Below are 21,362 nucleotides of genomic sequence, written 5' to 3'. Positions count from 1 at the left end.
CAACTGATGGTCATTTGTTGTTTTTACTTTTTGGTTATTATGAATGCTGTTGCTGTGAATATTTGTACACAGGTTTTTTTGTATGGACATATGTTTTGATTTTTCTTGGGTATATACCTAGGAGTGGAATTTCTGGATGATATGGTAACTCTGTTTCACCTTTCCTTTAAGGAACTGCCAGACTGTTTCCAAAGTGGCTGCACCATTTTATTTTCCCAGCAGCAATATATATGAAGGTTCTGATTTCTTCACATCTTTCCCAACACTTGTTATTATCTGTCTTTGTGAACCTGGGCTTCCTAGTGGATATGAAATAGTATCTCATTGTGGTTTTGTCATATTTCCCTGATGGCTACTGATGTTGAGCATCTTTTCATATGCTTATGGGCCATTCGTGTATCTTCTCTGGAGAAATATCTATTCAGATCCTTTTCCCATTTTTAATCAGGTTACTTTTTGTTGTTGAGTTACAATCATTTTTTTATGTATTCTAGATACAAGTCCCTTATCAGGTATGTGATTTGTAAAAATCTCTTCTCGTTCTATGGGTCATCTTTTCGCTGTCTTAGTGAAGCACAAAAGTTTTGATGAATTCCACATAATAGATAAATTTTGTTGCTTTTGTTGCTTCTGCTTTTGGTGTCATGTCTAAGAAACCATTGCCTCATCTAAAGTCACGAAGACTTACATCTGTTTCTTCTAAGAGCTTTATGGGTTTTTTCCTCTGACATTTAGATCTGTTCTGTTCTGAGTTAATTCTTATATATGGTATGACATAGAGGTCCAGCTGCATTCTTTTGCTTGTGGATATACAGTTTTCCCAGCACCATTTCTTGAAAAGGCTGATCTTTCCCCACTAAATCATCTGGGTTGAAATCACCCTTGACAGTATATTTGAGGGTTTATTTTTGGATTCTTAGTTCATTCCATTGATCTTTATGTCTGTCCTTAAGCCAGTACCACACTGTCTTGATTACTGTAGCTTTGTAATAAGTTTTGAAATCTAGAAATGCAAGATCTCTTCTCCAACTTTCTTCTTTTTTTTCAAGACTGTTTTGGCTATTCTAGACCTATTACATTTCCACATGAATTTTTTAATTACCTTAAGAACTTTTGCAAAGAAGCCAGCTGGGGTTTTGATAGGGATTGTGTTGAGTCTGTGGATCAATTTGTGAATGCTTACCATCTTAATATTAAGTCTTCTGCTTAATATTGTCTTCTATTCCCTGAACATTAGATGTCTTTATTTTTTCTTTGTTGTCTTTAATTTCTTAGTAATGCTTTTTAGTTTTCAGAGTATACATTTTGTATATCTTTTGTTAAATTTATTCATAAGTATTCTTTTTGATGCTATTATAAATGAAATTATTTTCTTAATCTTTATTTTTGGATTGTTCATTGCAAGCATATAGAAATACAATTGATTTTTGATTATTGATCTTGTATCTTGCAACCTTGATGAGCTCATTTGTTAGCTCCAGTAGTTTTTTAGTGAATTCCTTAAGATTTTCTATATAGATGATCATTTCACTTATAAACAGAGATATTTTTACTACTTCCTTTCCACTCTGGATGCCTTTTATTTCATTTTCTTAACCTAGTTGCCCTACCTGGAGTCTCCAGTACAATATCAAATAGAAGTGGTGAGAGAGGATCCTTACGTTCTTCCTGATCTTAAATGGAAAACATTCTTTTACCATTGTGTATGATGTTATCTCTGGGTTTTTCATAGGTGCCTTTTATCAGATTGAGGAAATTCCCTTTTATTCCTAATTTGCTGAATGTTTTTGTCATGAGAATGTGTTGAACTTTGTCAAATGCTTTTTCTGCATCTATTAAGATGATCATGTGTTTTTTTCATTTATTTTATCCATATGGTGTATTACATTAATTGATTTTGGGGTGTTAAACCAACCTTGCCTTCCTTGGATACATCACACTTGATCATGGTCTATAATCCTTTTTATATGCTATGTTTAGTTAGAATTTAGTTTGCTAGTATGCTGTTGAGGATTTTTGGTCTGTAGTTTTCCTTTCCTGTGACGTTTTAGTCTGGTTTCACAATTAGGATAATACTGGCCTCATGTAATGGGTTGGAAAGTTTTATATGTTAGCTTTCCTTATTTTATTTCTTGATTTTAAGTGATACCTTAATATATTAATATTCTCACTTTGTGGCCTGGAACCCCTGAAGCATCTGGGAAGGAAGTAGGCTGAGTCTATATAAACTCATTAACACCCTGGAAAACTGAATGGAAGTAAATGCCAAATGCTGATGGGGCTCTGATGTTGCTCTCAGGAGGCTTACCTCTGTGTGTGAAGCACAGCAGGTTCTATTTTGAAAGCCAGAAGAGGAGGTTGCTTGAGGGCGGCTTGCTTTTTAAAACGGGGCCTTGAAGAGTTGAATAGCCAGGTTTGTCCCCCTTGGGATCCAGACTTAGATGGATGAAAGGTAGGTAGAGCAGGGCTGGAAGTGACAGAGTTGAGACACTGCTGCAGCTGGTAACTGGCCTCCACAGTGAGGTAGGTGCCCAGCTGAGCTAGTGAAGCTTCCTTTTCTACCTTTTTCTTCATATATCCCTTTTCTTTTCAAATAGACTTGCCTTGACGTTGCTGTCTTTTGAGGTTATCGTAAACCAAACTGTCTTTCCTCTTCAATGAAGAGGTGAAAAGAAAGGCAGGCCAGAACTTTAAAATTCCAGTTTGAAGATGATCACATGCCTTACCACTGTGTTCTGTGAGGGTCTAAGATCAGAAAAGGACTGTCTAATTAGAGGAGCCCTTAATCACACCCTCAGGTTTCATTTTACCTTGCTATATTGTGGAGTCTCCCGATGACCGGTTCTGTATTTTAATAAGTGAAACCCTGGGTCCCCTGCAGCCCCTTTAGCAAGGCCGCACACGCAATAGACACGTCCTTTTCAACGATGAAAGCACAGGTTTAAGTGATCTTTGTCTCATCTACCCAACCACAGTTATTGGTATGTAAATTATGTCTTTGGGTAGCACAGTTTAAACCTCATGGTTTATGTTTTCTCACTGTGGCAAAGGGAACTATAGCTGAGAAGCTGCGTTCTTTCTGAATTTACCATTTTGAAAACGATACCATTGATAGAGAATAAACAGATGATCCCTCTTGTCCTTTGACTTCTGCCCTGGCCTCTGCTGCTTGTGCTGAGAGCCTCTTGCAGTAGGTCTGATCTTTTGGCTGATGCAGAGTCGACCCCAAGTTTCTGTTCAGAAAGGTCCTCCCAGCCTCGGTGGCCGGGCCGGCTGCTGCTTGGCTGCTGCTGTCCAGTAGCCCCAGCTGTGCCAGTACAGCGCTGGGAGCCATACTGAAGAAACTCAGACGAATGTGACCCAACAGACATTTATCCAGTGCCTTTTGAGCTTGAGGCAGTTCACAGATATTTTACAGGGATCCAAAGGCAAGTAAGACAAAGCCCCCACTCACCAGGAGGTGTGACTGCCTGGGGTGGGGGTAAAAGTGCCGTTAACATAAGTAACTTCATGTAAGGAAGACCCTGCTAAGTGCCTCAGTGAAGGTCAGAAGCAAAACATACACAGCAGACGGCGGGCTAAGGAGAGCCCTGGTGGTTGTTCAAGGATTATAGGTCAGTTATGCGCTGTGCACCAGAATAATTGCATTCACTTGAAACGACTTGCCCTCTGCCCTGTCTCTTAGTTTGCTGTTACCACGTGGGATGCAGTAGTCTCTGCTTTGCTCCTTGGACGTATAGGTATATCTTTGAAACGAACACTATCCAATTTCAAATGTCAGTGGTTATATCTCCTCCCGAGCAAGCTTGCTCAGAATTTCAGACTGGAGAGAGGAAAGAGAGAGCCAACGAGCTCGTAGGTTGTTTGGGGAATCTGTGTGTGACACTGAAGGTGGAGGAGTAAGGCAGGTCGGGGAGCTGGTGGAATTCTCCCCCCCGGCCCCTCTGGGTACCACTCCTCGCCCCTGCCCATCCTGCAGTGCCATTAGTGCTGCCTTCTGCCAGGTCTCCCTTCAGGCTGCCTCTCCAGGCTTCATCTTGCTATTTCTGGAGCCTCCTCTCTGTATCTTAGCTGTAGCCTGCTTGAAAGCTTTCTGTGACGTCTCGTCACCTACTGAATAAGCCTGAACTTCCCCACCTGGCAATCTCAGCACCCAGTGATCCAGGCACGTCACTCTCTTCCCTGTGGCTGTCTGCACACCAGTAAGACTGAGGGACTTGATGTGCTGCCAGGCGTATCCTCTCCCTTCCCTGAATGCCAGCCGTAATTGTGCCTGTGGAATGCCCTGGGTACCCTGGGACATCCTGCCCAGATCCTGCTGGCATTTGTTTTATTGTGCATGTTCTGGTTCTCCCAGGTATTATAATTGTGTCATGGTCTGATTTTTTTTTTTTTTTTAACTGTGAGCATTTTGAAGGTCTTTTGTCCTGCTCTCTTTTTTCTTTTTTCAAATTCTTTTCCTTTTCCAACTAATGCCTTTCACAAAGCAGGGGCTCAGTAAATAAGTCTTAAAGGAAAGAATGCCATTCATGACATTACTTTTATTTACTCGTTGACTAGAAATAGGGAAATGGGGGCATTAGGAAAGGTCGCGGTCAGAGCCATCAAAAGTTTAAATGGCTGGTTACTCTCTTAATCTGATTTGGGATCAGCTAGCATTTACAAAAAGACACGAGGACTTAAAATTAAGAAATAAAAATCTGTCTGCCTATCAAAACTGCAAAATAATTAACTTTTATGATGGCATCATCTCAAGTGACTATGCCGCCCATAACTTTTTAAAGTGTCACTATTTAACCACATAAATCTCAGTTGTATAGTTATATTTAACTCATGCACATTACAATGAAATGTTACCACAGAGAAGGTCTCTGAAGGATTAGGCATTCTGTTCAGCCTTGTACTCCAACATGAGAAACAGCCTGTGACATGCACATTCATCATGTAATTAAGATATAAATAAAATGCAATCTCTGCACTGAGGGGGAAAGTATTAATTTTGATGAGGGACTCAGGCAGGGATTCATCTGGAGCTCACATTTTGCTAGACCTCGAGAGATGGGTAGGTTTTCAATGTGTCTCAGTGCACAGGGGAGAGCAGAAGCCTCCAGGGCGGCAAGCAGCTTGAGTATTTGAGGGGATGCCGTTTTCAGAGAGGACCAGGCAGTTTTGGAACAGGACCCTGTGCATGGGTGGGAGAGGATAGCAGTGGACAATGAAACTGAAAAGGTAGGTTAGGCCTCTTTTGAAGCACTTTAGATGCTCGGTTAAATTTAGAATTTGGAGTTTGGACCATGGGAAGCTAGAACATTGTACCAAAGCTGATTTTTCAGTGTTCTAACTCGCTTTAAGAATGCATTCTCCTTTCTCTCGTCCACCTGATAAGGGTGTGGAAAGAGTCACAGTTTGCTTTAAATCTGACTCCCAGGGGGAAGGAAGCACCAGGGTGGGAAGCCTGAGACACATAGTATGAGGGGACACTCCCTCCCTTTCCCACCAGGCAGCCCCTGTACCTCCAGCTAAGATGGCCATCAGTGTTCTTGATTATGAGGAATAAGGTAGGGTGCTTTGATTACTAAAGGAGCTAACCCTCAGTATCCTTTTCTTTGAGAAGAGAGGGAGGAAATATAAATGTGTGCTATTTTCAGTGATCTTTTTAATTCTGTAGGATTAATCACAACGAACGGTTGGAGTTCTTGGGTGATGCTGTTGTTGAATTTCTGACCAGGTAAGCAGGCTTTTCTGCCGTTCCCCAATAATTGCATTTTATAGGTAACATACTTAATACATACCTTCTTTGTAATTAGCCAAATAAGGCCTTGAAACGCCATGTTTTTGGTCTCCTCTGTAGAGCTTAAAAGCTACATGTCTGTGGCTCTTGCCCTGATAACTTGCACCCACTGATGCTGTAATGAGCAAGATTACAAGATGAAAGGCTAGTGTCTCTGTCCTGTCAAGTTTATGTTCAAGTTGCTACAGCCAGAAGAGATCAGCTTGTCTTGGTCTAGATGCTTCAGAGCTTATATTCAATTTGTAGCGAAAGGGATGATATTTTAAAATGTCATTTCATTTTCTAGGATTTGTCTTTGATCCCCTTCTCACTCTTCCTGAACTCAAGGGAAGTAAAGTTTACAAGAATTTTAATAACTAGATTTTGTGTGTGTGTGTGTGTGTGTGTGTGTGTTTCTGTATGCTTTCTCCGCAGAAATATTTTAGGGTCCTTAATTTGGAGGTAGGGGTAGGAAAGTACATTTTGTTTTTTCATTACTCATAAAACTTCCCTTTTAAAGGGAGATAACACATGTTTCTCTTGGACCTGTCTTGAGCTATTTTTATTCTCTTTAGGTCATTTCTTTTCCCGGAAGGACATAATGAGGCAAAGTGGCTGTTTTCTAAGCTTGTTCTCACTGGACACAGTAGGACTAGACAAGCTCAGCTGCCCTGATCAACAGTGGGTCTGAGACACCAGTGTGAGAGATAGGGGAGCGCAGTTAGTGGCATGGTCTGAACGGGTCTTCCATCAGCCTTCTTCCTAATTCCCTTACTTTCCTGATCAACAGCGCCGGTTCTGTTTGCCACTCGTGTTCCTGTTCCTGTCCCTGTCTGTCCTTGTGAAGAACGTGCCACACAGCTGCCCTGCTCAGAGCTCCCAGGCTCCTCTTCAGGGGCCCTCATAACCCAACCCAAGCAAAGCTCTCTGTTTCCAGGCTCAGTTTTCATGTATTAGATAGGTTTGCTGTCAGCAGCGTATGAATGTTTGTTCAGGTCTTTGTTGTTACCGTATTTCAGAGAAATCTTTTTACAGAAGTCAACGTGAACGTATGAGTGAATGGTGTTGTTTGGGTTTTAGCACATTCAGATACACCGTGCATACTGTTTAACTTTCAAAGACCCTACAGTTTAGTTCACTTCAGCTGGTACGTATTGCCCAGATGTTATGTGTCAGGCCTGTTTTTTGGACTCAGAACCGCAGACAGAATATTGTGATACATATTTACTTATATGCTTTTTTTTTTTTGGCAGTGTCCATCTGTACTATTTGTTTCCTAGTCTAGAAGAGGGAGGATTAGCAACCTATCGGACTGCCATCGTTCAGAACCAGCACCTTGCCATGCTAGCAAAGGTACGTCACATATCTGAGGCATTTGTAGTGAAGTCATTCTCTTCCTCAGTCCATGCATAATTTTGCATTTGAATAAGTAACCCTTTAGGGTGTATTAAGGGTTTAATATTTTATAGACGAGGAAGGACATTTTTGTTTGGGTTTTAAGGACTCAGCCTTATTAGTTCTGTTACCTTAGTGAGTTTCACCAGCAGCCAATGAACTCCACAGTGAGGTAGCTTGCTAAGAGAAGAGGAAAAATTTGACAGATATGCGTGTACAGAGTTAAACATTTGGGGAAAGGAACATGAGAACAGAGTAAAAGAAATGAAACATTTCGTATTTTCCCTTTGTGTAATATTTCTGTATTACATTTGTTTTTGATTTACTTTAACAAGCAGAATCATAGCTTTGAATAGAATACTCCAGGCCATTTGTATCCACAGGGGATACTTTACAGATCTTTGTGAATTCCCCCCAAATCACAAATCCTATTAATTAAGATTTAGGTTTTAGGCTGTTCAGCTAGCCACGTTCACTTAGCTGAGTGACTAATAGAAGAACCTTTTCTTGATTTAGATTCATGGTAGGCATGTTTCTTACATTATCTCATTTGATCTTCCTGTCTCTGTGCAGTGTCTTTTTTTAAATTAATTTTTATTGGTGTATAGTTGCTTTACAATGTTGTGTTAGTTTCTTGCATTGTCTTACCATAAGTCATAACGGATAGGACATGGGCACTTGCGTGGGCCATCCGAATACCCGCAGGGGGACCATGGACAAATTGGTATTCTCTTTGCCAAACCTCTGCTTTCTCATCTATAGAATGGAGATGGCATTAGCATCTACTACACAGGGTGGTTGTGAGAATTAAATGAGATTATCATTTGAGTTTTCATGATTCCATTTGTAAAGTGCTTGGTGCAATGCCTGTTCATAGTAATCACATAAACATGTGAATAAACCAGCAGGAGTTAGTTGTTTTTATTGCTGCTGCCACTTATAAGTTACGTTTATAAATCATTACATTTTATAGGCCTGTGGGTTTATTCAGTAGTAGTGGGAACGGTGGCTGTTAAATTCCCAAACAGCAGTGATCCATTAGAAAAGCTTTTGTGAGTTTTCCTTGATTTTTGCTTTAAGTAATTTTATTTTTCTTCATTTTGATATAAATGTTGAAATCTGGTAGAAAAGACTAGATAAAACCCATTCCAGTTTTATGACTGACTTTTTAAAAAATATATGTATTTATTTAATTTATTTATTTTATTCCGGCTGCATCAGGTCTTAGTTGTGGCACTCAGGGTCTTTGTTGCAGCGTGCGAGCTCTTTGTTGTGGTGCACGGGTTTTCTCTCCCTAGTTGTGGCGCACGGGCTCCAGGGCACGTTGGGCTCTGTAGTTTGCAGCACGCGGGCTCTCTCGTTGAGGCGTGTGAGCTCAGTAGTTGTGGCGCACGGGCTTAGTTGCCCTGCAGCATGTGGGATCTTAGTTCCCTGACCAGTGATTGAACCCGCGTCCCCTGCATTGGAAGGCGGATTCTTTACCACTGGACCACAAGGGAAGTCCCTGACTTCTTAATTGGATTTTGCCAAGGCACTAATTACAACTAAAATGTGGTTACTTTTATCCCACGGTTTTCGTGTTAGCAAGAGTGCATTGCTTTATTATATGTAACATCCTCATCATAGCTATGTTGGTAGGCTTTGACCTAGCTTCAGTGGCATTTGAGAATATAGACAGTGATGCCTTCAGGAAAAACTATAGGCAACAGGTATGCTAACTTGGTTTTAGGCTTACAGTGAATGAAATTCCACAATCTATATAAAACTGCTTCAATATTTAGTTGATTTAATTGTCAAGATGCTTCCTGATAGTTCACGTTAAGTGTCCACTGGAAATACCTTTAATAAGTAGATTGTCAGCACGCTTCCCCCACCTCGCCATTGTTTTCTTTTCAGTTTCAGATATAATAGAATTACATAACTGTTTTTCAAACAATTGTAGGGAGGATATTTACAAAGTGTGGGAAATTACCATAGCATGAACATGGATGCTGTTACATAACACAGTGGGTGCTGTACAAAGCCACGAGTTATGACGGGGGTGGCCAGTTTCTCCCTTCAGGGATTTCTGTGTGATCTTCCTCCACCCAAAACCCTGACATTCCCATAGCATTCAACACCCATCTCCTCCGACAGTAGGCAGTGGTGGTCTTACGCTTCTTCTGTCTAGAGCAGTGGCTCTTAACCATTTGGGAGGAGGGACTTGGTGGAGGAGTATTGCTAACTCTGAGAAGATAATGAAAAGGGCTTCCCTGGTGGTGCAGTGGTTGAGAGTCTGGCTGCTGATGCAGGGGACACGGGTTCGTGCCCCGGTCCGGGAAGATCCCATATGCCGCAGAGCGGCTAGGCCCGTGAGCTGTGGCCGCTGAGCCTGCGCGTCTGGAGCCTGTGCTCTGCAACGGGAGAGGCCACAGCAGTGAGAGGTCCGCGTACCGCAAAAAAAAAAAAAAAAAAAAATAGGTAATGAAAGCTCTAGGTCAGAGCTTCAGACAGGAACATTTTAACACATGCACAGTGGAGCACCACTCTCCTTTTTAAAATTTCCGCTAATGCCTTCATGAAAAAGTAAGGATACAGAGGAGGGATTATGAGAAGTTGGAAAATTCATAGCATTCCAGAATAGTTGTTTATAATATAAAATATGGCTTGCACTCTACTCTCAGGCACGGCTCCAGAGATAGCAAACAATTGGATTTTCCCAGTGAAGTTGTGAAACAAGTGAAATTTACATATTCTAGCATAAACTCTTGCACTTGGGGATCCATTTTTTAAAAAGAGGTGGTTTCTGCTGTTGCATTTGTGGTACTCAAAACTCTCATTTGAGTTTATAATACACTCATGAATTCCTAGGAATACAAAATACTGATAGCATATGTGTCCCATTTTTATTGTCCCTTTTCCCAATGTAAACAGATATGGATATTTTTAACATACATATCAAGACACACAAAATCTGAGTCTCTTTTATCTGAGAGCTGATGAGATTCATATTGTCCTAGGTTGTTCATTGACTTGCGACTTGTTCCATATTACGTGGCATGTTATTGCTTAGTAAGTATTTATTGAACTGAATTACATGGTAATAGAAACAGATTTATTGCATGCTTATGCAATGTTTGTATCTTTCTCCTTTTATGGAATGAATTGTGATTTCCATTTATTCAATCTCAGGAGTTTTATAAAAAAACCATACTGTGTCTAGTTCTAAAAGGACTTGATTTGTACATTGTAATACAATAGGATAAGAAATAAGTAGTTACTGAACTCAAAATAAAGAGAAAATATGGGTAAGACAGTAAAAGGAAGGCAGAAGTAAAGTTAGTGTGCACAGATACATTCATTAAGTCCTACACAATTTCTAGAACTGGGCCGTAAATTTGTCTCTAAACTTGTCTGAGGCCAAATAAAAAAAGAAAATATAATTCATTATAAACCATATTCCCAGAGCCCTTAAGATAGTTCCAACCCATTGCTTAGATCTCACTGAGACTTTAGAAGGATGAGTGTGGAAACCTCAAAAAGCAGACATAAGTGCAAAGATATATGGCTCCCCAAATCCTTGTCAAATAAAAAAAGATTTAGAGATATAAGGCATTTTGAAGTCTTCTGAGGGTCCCCATTTACTCTACCACATAAAAATCTCTTACATGTGGTACAAACACCATCAGTACCACATAACTCTGGAATCCTAGAGGTTAACTTGGGGTTGGGTTTGTATCTTCCTAGACATATTGGGTGAACCCAAGGGTGTGGTCTTGTAACAGAGTCTCATTCCAGCTTAAGCTAGTCTTTGTTCTGAACCTGGAATTGGACGGCTCAGATCTGATCAGTTCTGAACTAAATTGAACCATCAGAGTTCATAGAAGCTTGTTTGGGGAAAAGTCGAGGTTTGTCAGCGCTAAGCCGTATGTAAGGACTCGTAGGGAATGGTGACTAAATTTTCACATAAGGCCAATTAAATTGTAACCATACCCCTAGGAGATGCTGAGTTATCACGGTTGCAATACGATTTTGTCGATTTTTTTCTTACTTTCTGTCATTTTGAATTTTGTAGAAACTTGAACTGGATCGATTTATGCTTTATGCTCATGGACCTGACCTTTGTAGAGAATCAGACCTTCGACATGCCATGGCTAATTGTTTTGAAGCATTAATAGGTAATTTCTCACTTATAGTCTAGTTTCCTGCATGTCTACAATGTCTGGAGGGCACATAAAATTCGATGTGGAGACTTGGGACAAAATTACTTGTTGCCAAAGCATGTGAGGTCCCCAGTATAATACCCACCTCCTTATACTATAGTTATTGTAGTTCCTCCAGAGCAGCAGTCATACTTTCTTTTCTTGAATTCCTTGTACCATGTCATGTACATGCTTAGTATATACTGAACTGAAGTGCAGTGAATTAATATGGGGATGGATTACTTGCCAGATTTGATTCAGGATCACATACATAAATAAGTTGCTGGTGAGGCCCTAATACTGTTTTTGATCACATTTTAAACTATTCACAGGATTTTCTGATTTAAACATCTTGAAGACACCACATATTTAAAATCCCAGGGCTTGAGTCTCTATAACCATTGTTTATTCACTTGAAGCAAGACTGATGCAGACACTTTACTTCCTCACTCAGGCTCTTTACTTCCTCAGTTTCTTTTTTTACTGTAACTAGAATATAATTAGCTGTTTGTACAGGAAAGTTATGAAGAGTTAATTAGCTGGTGATTGCAAGTCTGCTTTACAATGAAACATTTCAGTAGATTGACAACTCCTTGATTTTTTAAGGTAAATGATTGAGTACATTTTTCAAAGGGCTTTGTACTTCCTTATCCATTTTGCCCTCTTTCTTTGAAAATGAATATAAAAGCTTCCCATTGTAGTTCCATGCTGATGATGGTAGCAAGAGAATGTTTAATAATTATCCACAGTCTTTTCACAGGTATGTCTGTTTTGCACAGATATGTCTATTTTCAGAGGGTTTGTCACGTGGAGTGACTGTGCTCTGTAGACATAATACTTTTGACAGTTGATGTTACAGTTGGCCCCATAGCCTGGCACACATGATCCAGTTCCCTTTTGTAACATTTACTGGCTCTGTGTCTTTGCCAAGTTATTGAATCTCTTTGAGGCTCAGTTTCCCCATCTATGACATGGAGATAGTATCACTTACCTCACAGAGTTGTAACGATCTTAGTATCTGATCCTGGTTGCATCAAATCCAGAGCAAAGTTCCATTTCCTTTAACCCTCCCCAGAATCACCTACTATGGGCCCCAGTCCTGTAAATCTTTTCTAATGCCCTCTTACTAAGGTGCCCTTGAAGGTGAAGATAAGAATGTGAAAATGCTTTGTACAGGGCCTAGGGCATGAGTGACCCCCCCAAACCCCTACTACTGCTACTGTCATCATCATCATCATTATTATTATTGTTATTATTATCATTATTACTACAACTATTGATAAATAATAAGTGTATTTAGTCATCAAAAGCCCTGGTGACTAAGTATCTGAATATTTTATGTGGAAAATAGCCTTTCTGAAGACGGATGTAAAAAATACGATTTTAAAAACTAGCCTACTCCAGTTATTTGATACCCAGTTAAGATGTTACTGTAGTACTTACTGGTTATGATGAATGGTAAACATGTGTACAGTACTTAGTTATTTCAAAAAAATTTTAATAATAATTTCTAATTAAAGGTAAAGGTTATCCTGATTTTTATTTGCAGAAGCCTTAATTGATCTGAGCTCAGATTTTATCTATGGTCTGAAATATAAACTATAAATATAGAAAATAAAACATAACATTTTCATAAAGTTAAGTATTTGTGCATAGTTCCCTTAGTCACTAATGGTTCATACACATATCCTTCACGATAGTTCATAGTTGGCCTCTTTTTCTTAGAAAATAAGGTTTATGTTTTAGTAAATTGAATTTCATATTTCAGTCTAACTTATAACACAAAGCATAGCTAAAAGAGGGAAAATGCTACCTTTAAAACAATTGCTTCTGATCTTGTCGAATTTTTCTGTGAGTGGGTTTTGGCTTGCCTTTTTGCTTTTTTATGGAGATATGTAATTTTCTCTGAATATTAATGCAGCCTTTTGGCATTCTCTTCCTTTTATCTAGGAGCTGTTTACTTGGAGGGAAGCCTGGAGGAAGCCAAACAGTTATTTGGACGCTTACTCTTTAATGATCCGGTATTTATCTTGATTCATTTGATTTTTCTCAGTTATATATCATTACAGAAGATTTTATCTCAATTAGTCTTTGTATTTTAAAGAGCGTGTAAGAGAAACAAAAACCCCAAATCTACCATAAATGGTAGATTCAAGCACTTCAAAAGTAGCTTAGGGCTTCCCTGGTGGCGCAGTGGTTGAGAGTCTGCCTGCCGATGCAGGGGACGCGGGTTCGTGCGTGTCTGGAGCCTGTGCTCTGCGGCGGGAGGGGCCGCAGCGGTGGGAGGCCTGCGTACCGCAAAAAAAAAAAAAAATAGCTTATTCAACTCTGTCACAGATGGGAAAGTTCTGTGGACATTTACACTAGTTTGTCTTCTACCCGAAACCCCATCTTTCCTCATGGTCACTTGTAAGTTAAATATGAAAACAAATAAGGTAGGACTTTGCTTTATTTTGAAGTATCTTGAAATTAATTATGATTTTATATTTTATAATCATTGGGTACCTACCCCATGCAGGCTTAGTTGAAGCTATAGCCTTTTGGCTTTTCTGTTTATGATTTGTTTTTATGTAAGTTATGTAGACTAGATAAATGTATATTTATTTTAGAAAGTCAGTTCATAGGGAGTTTCTCATAGGGCTATGAATAAAGAATATGGAAGTACTTTTTTTTTTAAGCAAATTATAGTTTAAGAAAAAATGATAGATTCTAAAATAGTTTCTGTTGTTATAAAGTATTAAGCTATTAATATTGCCAGGCCTACCTTTTTAATCCTGCATGTAATAGAGCATACTGGCTGCTTTTTGTACCCAAACAAGTCAATTTAACATTTAAAGGGAGAGGCAACTCTGTATTCCCGATTGAAATGTCATTATAATTGAATGAAATAGCCCTCATGGAGCAGTAAAGAACATAGGAAGCCAGGGTTTTAAGCCTTTGTGAAACCTTCAATGTAAGTGGCTGTCAGATGTTATTACTGTATTCCTTAGGATAGTTTAAAAAAAAAAGAATCAATAGTTTTGAAAAATGGGGCCTGGATGATGCTCATATCTGAGGATTTGATCTTCTTTTACCTGTTTTTATAGAGATAGGTGGTGATTTTACACGTGTGAATTTCCTCCTGGTGGGAACATTATCTACAGGTGTTCCATGTCCCCCATTTTGTCCTACAACCTATAAACAAGTGCGCATCTTGATTTGTATCTGTAGCAGATGTATTTTACGTCTTTTTTCTCAAAACTTGAAATAACTTTGTTCTGGCCTTTATCTTTTGTTGGCAGTTTCAGCAACCTCTTTACTTTGTTTGCTCCTCCAGCCTTGCCTCTATGTGTCCCCTCACCCCTTGAACCTATCCTCCACCTACTCCTGCCCCTGTCCTCCCATCTTACCTGCATCCCCCATCCACTCTGTGTTCCTGTTTTCCTGAATTATATGCAGCTTTATACCTGGTATTCTTAATTGCATCAGTTTTGTTTAGATTCTTTTCTCTCTTTAAACTGCTTCTCTCCCACTTGTCTACTTAGCAGGCTTATCTTTTATTTCCAGTACCAAGTACAATGCTGGCATGTACAGAGTTTAGTAAATATTTGTTTAAGGAATGAAATGGATAAATGACTAAATGAAAAAGCAGAGTCTGAACATCATCTTACCAATGGGACGGCTGACATTCAGAATTTGTTTTAGTCATTTTAGTGTGTCTTTTGTGAAACTGAACAGGGCTTAGTAATATATGGTCTTCCCACTTCAGCGTTTTCAAGTGTGCACACTTGGACAGTCTAACTCATCTGACATCTCCATATTGGTTTACATCTCTTAGTTGTAGTATGTGAGAGATTTCGGCGAACCATCGTACTTTTTCTTGAGTAATGGTTCTGTGAAAGTCCAGTCAGCCAAAGACAGCCAGAGACAAGCTGTAGGTTTATTGGCTCCACGCATGGGGCTGGGGGAGGGGGCGGGGGGCATGCTCATAACAGGGAGGGGACCCTCCTTTCTGAGGCCTGGGCTGGTGCTGACCGGTTCTGAGGGGCCAGGAAAGCAGGGATCAGTTCTTGTTTGGTTGCCGTGTCTGAGGCCAGATTAGAAGAAGCAGGGGATTAATTTGGGATTGGGTGCTGTCAGGAGCCGAGGGGCAGTTTAGCTATTGAGTGTCCCTGTCAGTCTTTATTCCAGGGGTAAGACATAGCAGAGCAGGTCAGAGGGCAACACTGGTGGGAGAGCAGTTGTTTCTCAAAGAGGGGGTCGTTCAGGGTTTTACAGATGCTGTAAGACCTTGAGAGAAATGCTGTTTCCTGTTAACTTGGAAGCTGGCTTTATGTGTGTTGTCCTATCAGCCCTGTTAACAGAAGGGCTATTTTTCTTTCTCAGCCTGAACTACTTTTTACTCTTTCAGCCCCAGGATGATTTTGCCAATTCTGTGTTTTCAGGTCTGTGTGACCCTTCCCGGCTTACCCAGTACATTCAGAGCCACTGTTTCCATTTGACCATCCAATGACCCTCTTAGAAAGATAGGGAGCAATTACTATGTAATCTTTCCTAGTCTCCCACTCCCCCCCGCCATACACACCCCTTTTTGTCTGTGCATGTCTGTCCCAATTTCTCTGACCCAGGCCTTTCTCTGGAGCTCCAGAAATTGGAAAAAGTGTCTTTTCAAATTGCCCCTGGGCAGCTTCACCTGGGTGTTCCACAGACACCTAATTTCAACAGGTTTAGTATCTGAATTCAATACCTTAGCCCCCAGACATATTTCTCCTTCTTTAATTTTATGATCTAAACCAGAAACCTTAGGGTATTCTTTTGTCCTTAAGCTTTTTTCTCCTCACCTCCATTCAGTTGCAAACCCCTGTCAGTTCGGTCCCTCGTATCTCCTGAGCGGGTTTACTCTTGGCCGTACTGCTGCTTTGTCGTCCTCACCTCTCACCTGCCATAATTAACCTGTTGTCCTTCCCTGCAGCTCTAGTGCATCATTCATGCTGCATTTAGTGTTGTCTTCTTTTTTAATGCACAGATTTGATTATGGTCTTCGTGGCTTAAAATCTTTGGTTTCTTTATTGCCTGCCAAAGTCTGTATTACACACCATAGCATTTAATAGTTCTCATAATCTGACTCCCACCTATTTTTTCGGTCTCCTTTCTTTTCACTCCCTCTTTGTGCCATTCTAGGAATTACCTTTTTTTAATTTTAATTTTTTTTGAGTCTGTTATAATTTATTAACAAATAAGTGTTTATTTTCTTTTTTGCTTTACGGTGGTGTGAACATTTTTTTTTTAGGTTTACAGCAAAATTGAGAGGAAGGTACTGAAATTTCCCATACATTCCCTGCCCCACACATGCACAGCCTCCTCCACTATCAGCTTCCCCGACCAGAGTGGTAAATTTGGGATAATCAGTGAACCTACACTGACATATCATAATCACCCAAAGTCCATAGTTTACATGAGGGTTCACTCTTGGTGTTGTACATTCCGTGGGTTCAGACAAATATGTAATGACATACAGCCACCATTACTGTCATATGTTTTCACTGCCTTAAAATCCTCTGTGCTCTGCCTATTAAGAGTTACCCTTGGGCCTCCCTGGTGGCGCAAGTGGTTGAGAGTCCGCCTGCCGGTGCAGGGGATACGGGTTCGTGCCCCGGTCTGGGAGGATCCCATATGCCGCGGAGCGGCTGGGCCCGTGAGCCATGGCCGCTGAGCCTGCGCGTCCGGAGCCTGTGCTCCGCAACGGGAGAGGCCACAACGGTGAGAGGCCCGCATACCACAAAAAAAAAAAAAAAAAAAAAAAAAAGAGTTACCCTTTTGTGTGTGTGTACTTTGAGACCTATTATTTGTGTATGTATGGTGCCCTGCTTTTGATTCCCTCCGTCTGCTGATGTACTGAGTTCCTCAGTATTCTGTGTTCTTCAGAACACAGCTGAAAAGTCACTTCCTCTTTGAAGCTTGATCTGACACCCCAGGCAGAGTTTTCCTAGCACTCGGTATATATACATCACTATTATAGAATTTGTCATAGTTCATTAAATTATACTTATTTACCTTCATTCTTCCCCACTAGGCTCCTTTGAGGACAGGGATAGTGTCTTATTTGTCTTAGTAAGCTAATATGCAACAGGTATTCAATAAAAACATGCTGCATGATCTAATGTCCCAACAGTCAATGAACATTTTCCAGAAGAGCAAACTGAAGCTAGAGGCTTTACCTAAGGTCCTTGGGCTAATAGAAGGCAGAGCTGGTATTCCAGTCGAGATCTTTTCCAGGGTATTTTCTCTGACCCCAAGGGGGCAACAGAACCTTATCTCCTTGTGCAGGGTAGAATAAAGGAAATGGATGCCATTGAAACAGGCTAGTTGTGAGGTTTTAAGCTATTACACCAAGACGGGTGACAGCAAACATCAAAGAAGAAATCAGTGTTTTTGAGCAAAGAATACATAGGAGAAAGGGGGAAGATGAATCTAGAAGTCCCTGACAGTTTTGAGCTTTGGAGATTGAAGCTGGTCAGAAGAGATAGTTGTTTATCGTCATTGTTGATGCCACCATTATTAATTGTGGCATTTTTTGTGTGCCAGCACTGGGTTCAGTGCTTTGAGTACATTGCTCACTGAGGCATCAGAGAACAGTCTGAAGTAGGTACTGTGATTATCTTTGTCTTACACTTGAGGAAAGGTTGGCTCAGGGAGGTTAGGTAGCTTGCCAACGGGGAATCAGGATTAAATCAGGCAACCTGTCTCCTCATCCTGCAGCTTTTTCTAACACCATACTCCCTAGTTTAAGGTGAAAGGTAAAAAGGTATGATTTGGTCATTTAGGTATGAGGTAAAAGATGCCCATAAAGGCACTTAGAGTTATGGACTTGTAGCTTGGGTGAGAGGTCAGAACTGCAGCAGAGATGAACAAGTGATTTAAACAGAGGTAGTTATTAAAGCAGTGGGAATGACGAGGCTCTCCAGAGAAGCAGGTAATGAATAGGTCAGGCAAGGGGCTGAAGTTTGGTAAATGTCCGTTTCAGGTACAGCAGGAAGAGAAAAAGCATTGAGAGAACATGAGAAAGTTGCAGGAAGGGAGTGACATTCAGTATAATTATGCTACAGAGAATTCAAGGGAAAGGTTATTGAATTGGTTAAGAGAAGTCCTTTAAATAGCTTTAAAAGAACAGTTTGATATTTAAGCTTGTTTTTTATATTGGCAAAATAAAACACCAAAAACAAAACCTAAGTGTATTTTATTAAGATGCAAGTTGTACAAAAATATCAGGTATTTTATTTCACTTGGTCATCATCTGATCACAAGTGACAATATATTTTCCTATACTTCCCCCCTCCAAAAATTAAAAAAAACAACAACTCGTCTTTTACAAGTTTTGTCATTTATCTCAAAAACCTATCATCGAGGCCAGAAAGGAGATTCAGTTCGAGGCTCCCTAGAGTCTAAAACTGAAGGAAAAACACTTTAATCCTGAGGATGGTCTAATTATAACTGCCTCTGGATTTAACTCAATGGATTAGGATTTTCCACAAAATTTATTCTTCTATTTATTCTCTTATTTCAAGTATACATTTGTAATGATCCACAGTAAAAGTGTGCTCTTACAAATCTAAGTGTTTAGGAACTAGATATGGGGTGTTTTCCACTCCATCTTAGAACAGCTCAACGATAATGAATTAGTGCCTAAATAAAGGACCATTTGAGGTGAGTTTTCATTACAAAAGGCACAGCTGATGTACATTTCTGGGGAATGGTAAACTAAAAAATGTGATTAAAACAGCAGCTTAATCCAGCGTATTAGGTTAAGCAAATGGGTAACTTAGTTTTAAAAGGTGTCTTTGACTCTTGGGGGTGTGGGGGGCTCTTTTCCTCCCCAGCATAATAGGCTAATTAGAGTCACTACAGGCAGTTTGAATGGTGAATACACTTAAAAAAAATTAGTTTGCCAGCACTATTGAATTTGCAATAAGTGGAGTCAGCATCTAAAATAGTTCAGTATTTCACATAATGGCATTTTATTTAGCACTCTAGAGTGTGTTAAATGGCTCCCTCAAGCATTAAAGGCATCACTCCATTTTCCAGGACTTGCGCGAAGTCTGGCTCAATTATCCTCTCCACCCACTCCAGGTAAGTGTGACCTTCCTGTCTGCAGTAAGCTTTATAACTCTGGGCATTCATGATGCTTCAGTCTGCCTTTTGTCCCTTCCTGCTTTTATCCTTTGATTCCCTTCCGTGGCTTTATGACTTGAAGCTGGGGTGTCAGACCGGAGAACTTTGGAACAAATATTAAAACGATGCCATGTGTTGCCCTCTTTGTGGTCTGGGGTGAGGTGGGGGAAGCACTGGGAGTCGCCTTCCCTCACGAGGCAGGAAGAACTACTTGTGTGGCTGTGGTTTGGTCCCCTCTCTTCCCCAAAACAGTGATAGTCAAAGCATAATATGTTGTCTCCAGTATATCTACATGCCTGCTATTATAGGGAAAATAATATGGAAGCAAGTCTGGGCTTATCACAAAGTAGAACAAATACTAAATTAACATTGCTAAATCGTAACCTAATTTGGATCTTAGAAGTTGAGGGCTTTGACTTCGATGCATAACACATATTGGAAATTAAAATTTTATTACAGTATAATGACTTTTTATTCAAGATTTTGGAATTTAAAAGATCTACATATGGTGACACTTTTTTCCCCAGTAGGTTTAAAAATTCTTACTATTCTTTGCTTTTATTACCATTTTACCTTGGAGATATACATCATATATACATACACATGTAAATGTATACTCATATATACATATTTTTGTATATGTATATTATGTGTATATAAAAGTCATCACTAGTAGCTGAACTCTCTCATGAGAGGCTTTACAGTAATAAGTGACATTAATTCAGAGTACTTTAGAAATATTTTATGAGTATGAGCTTGCCCAAAGTTCCTGAAAATATTCATTTTATTTAAACTCTTCATGTTTGCTCTCTGCTAGTGGTTAAAGGCTCATTGTTATGTGGAGCACCTGACTAGTGGTATAATAATCTCCAGTGTGTGCTGAATCCAGTTTTAATGATGTTCATTTGCCAAAATAGGTTGGTCCCTAGAAGACATGCAGAGGTCAACTTACTCAATGCAGAGATTCTCAAAAGCTGGTCCCCAGACCAGTAGCATCTGCATTACCTGGGAACTTACCAGAAAGGCAAATCCTTGGTCCTTATTCCAGTCATACTGAATCAGAAGCTCTGGGGGCAGAGCCTGGCCATCTGCTTTTAACAAGTCCTACAAGGATTTGATGAATGCTAAAGTTTGAGAACCACTGAGTTACCAGATAGATATATATGTATTCTCTACCAGTGGTTCTTCAGCTTGCCTCTTCCTTGGAGAGCTAGTATAATACTTGCGATTTTGAACTATCTGTGTACAGTATTTGGCCTTGAAATCTGATAGAAGATTGGAAAATATTATTTGAGCCTTCTTTAAATATTAGGTTTGTTTGCCATTCTAAGGGATGAGAAAGAAGCTTTCGTGTTTTATTGGCATTTCAGAAATTTCTGCCCGTGGGAGAAGGAAGTTAACAAAACACTATCTTAGAATGGATAATTACTTTTGTAACTAAAAACTGCATGTGATTTTTATTTCTTTCTTTCTTCTTGTAGCTTCAAGAGCCAAATACTGATCGACAACTTATTGAGACTTCTCCAGTTCTACAGAAACTTACTGAATTTGAAGATGCAATTGGAGTAATTTTTACCCATGTTCGACTTTTGGCAAGAGCATTCACATTGAGAACTGTGGGATTTAACCATCTGACCCTGTAAGTTAGAAGTACTCATGTAGTTCTAACGTGGGCATTTAGACAGGCAGTCCCAAGCGTTTGCTGCATGCCCTTTCAAGGTTGGGGTCTCAAACATATTTCCAGGGAAGTCACATCGTTAGATGGATGAGCAACCAGACACCAGCGTGGACCAGAGGATATGCTCTAACCCAGTATTTTTGGTCTCATTGTCATGCATCTTATTTCTTTGTAAAGTATAAGAGAAGTG

At 39.9% G+C, this 21,362-nt stretch overlaps 1 protein-coding gene across 6 annotated transcripts in view; it reads left to right on the top strand.

Moving 5' to 3' along the window:
* DROSHA (drosha ribonuclease III) overlaps positions 1-21,362 on the top strand; it is a 129,465-nt gene that overhangs the window by 77,984 nt on the left and 30,119 nt on the right. For all 6 annotated transcript variants that reach the window (XM_060092754.1, XM_060092758.1, XM_060092757.1 and 3 more), the window contains 6 exons: positions 5,669-5,728; positions 7,024-7,123; positions 11,220-11,322; positions 13,297-13,367; positions 19,408-19,452; positions 20,976-21,133. In XM_060092754.1, coding sequence (XP_059948737.1) covers positions 5,669-5,728; positions 7,024-7,123; positions 11,220-11,322; positions 13,297-13,367; positions 19,408-19,452; positions 20,976-21,133 — 537 coding nt within the window. The remainder of the gene's footprint in view (positions 1-5,668; positions 5,729-7,023; positions 7,124-11,219; positions 11,323-13,296; positions 13,368-19,407; positions 19,453-20,975; positions 21,134-21,362) is intronic.

The sequence above is a fragment of the Mesoplodon densirostris genome, chromosome 3 (assembly GCF_025265405.1).
Source record: "Mesoplodon densirostris isolate mMesDen1 chromosome 3, mMesDen1 primary haplotype, whole genome shotgun sequence".
NCBI classification, from domain to species: domain Eukaryota; kingdom Metazoa; phylum Chordata; class Mammalia; order Artiodactyla; family Ziphiidae; genus Mesoplodon; species Mesoplodon densirostris.
Note: the sequence above shows the minus strand (reverse complement) of the source record. Positions and strands in the feature narration are given on the sequence as shown.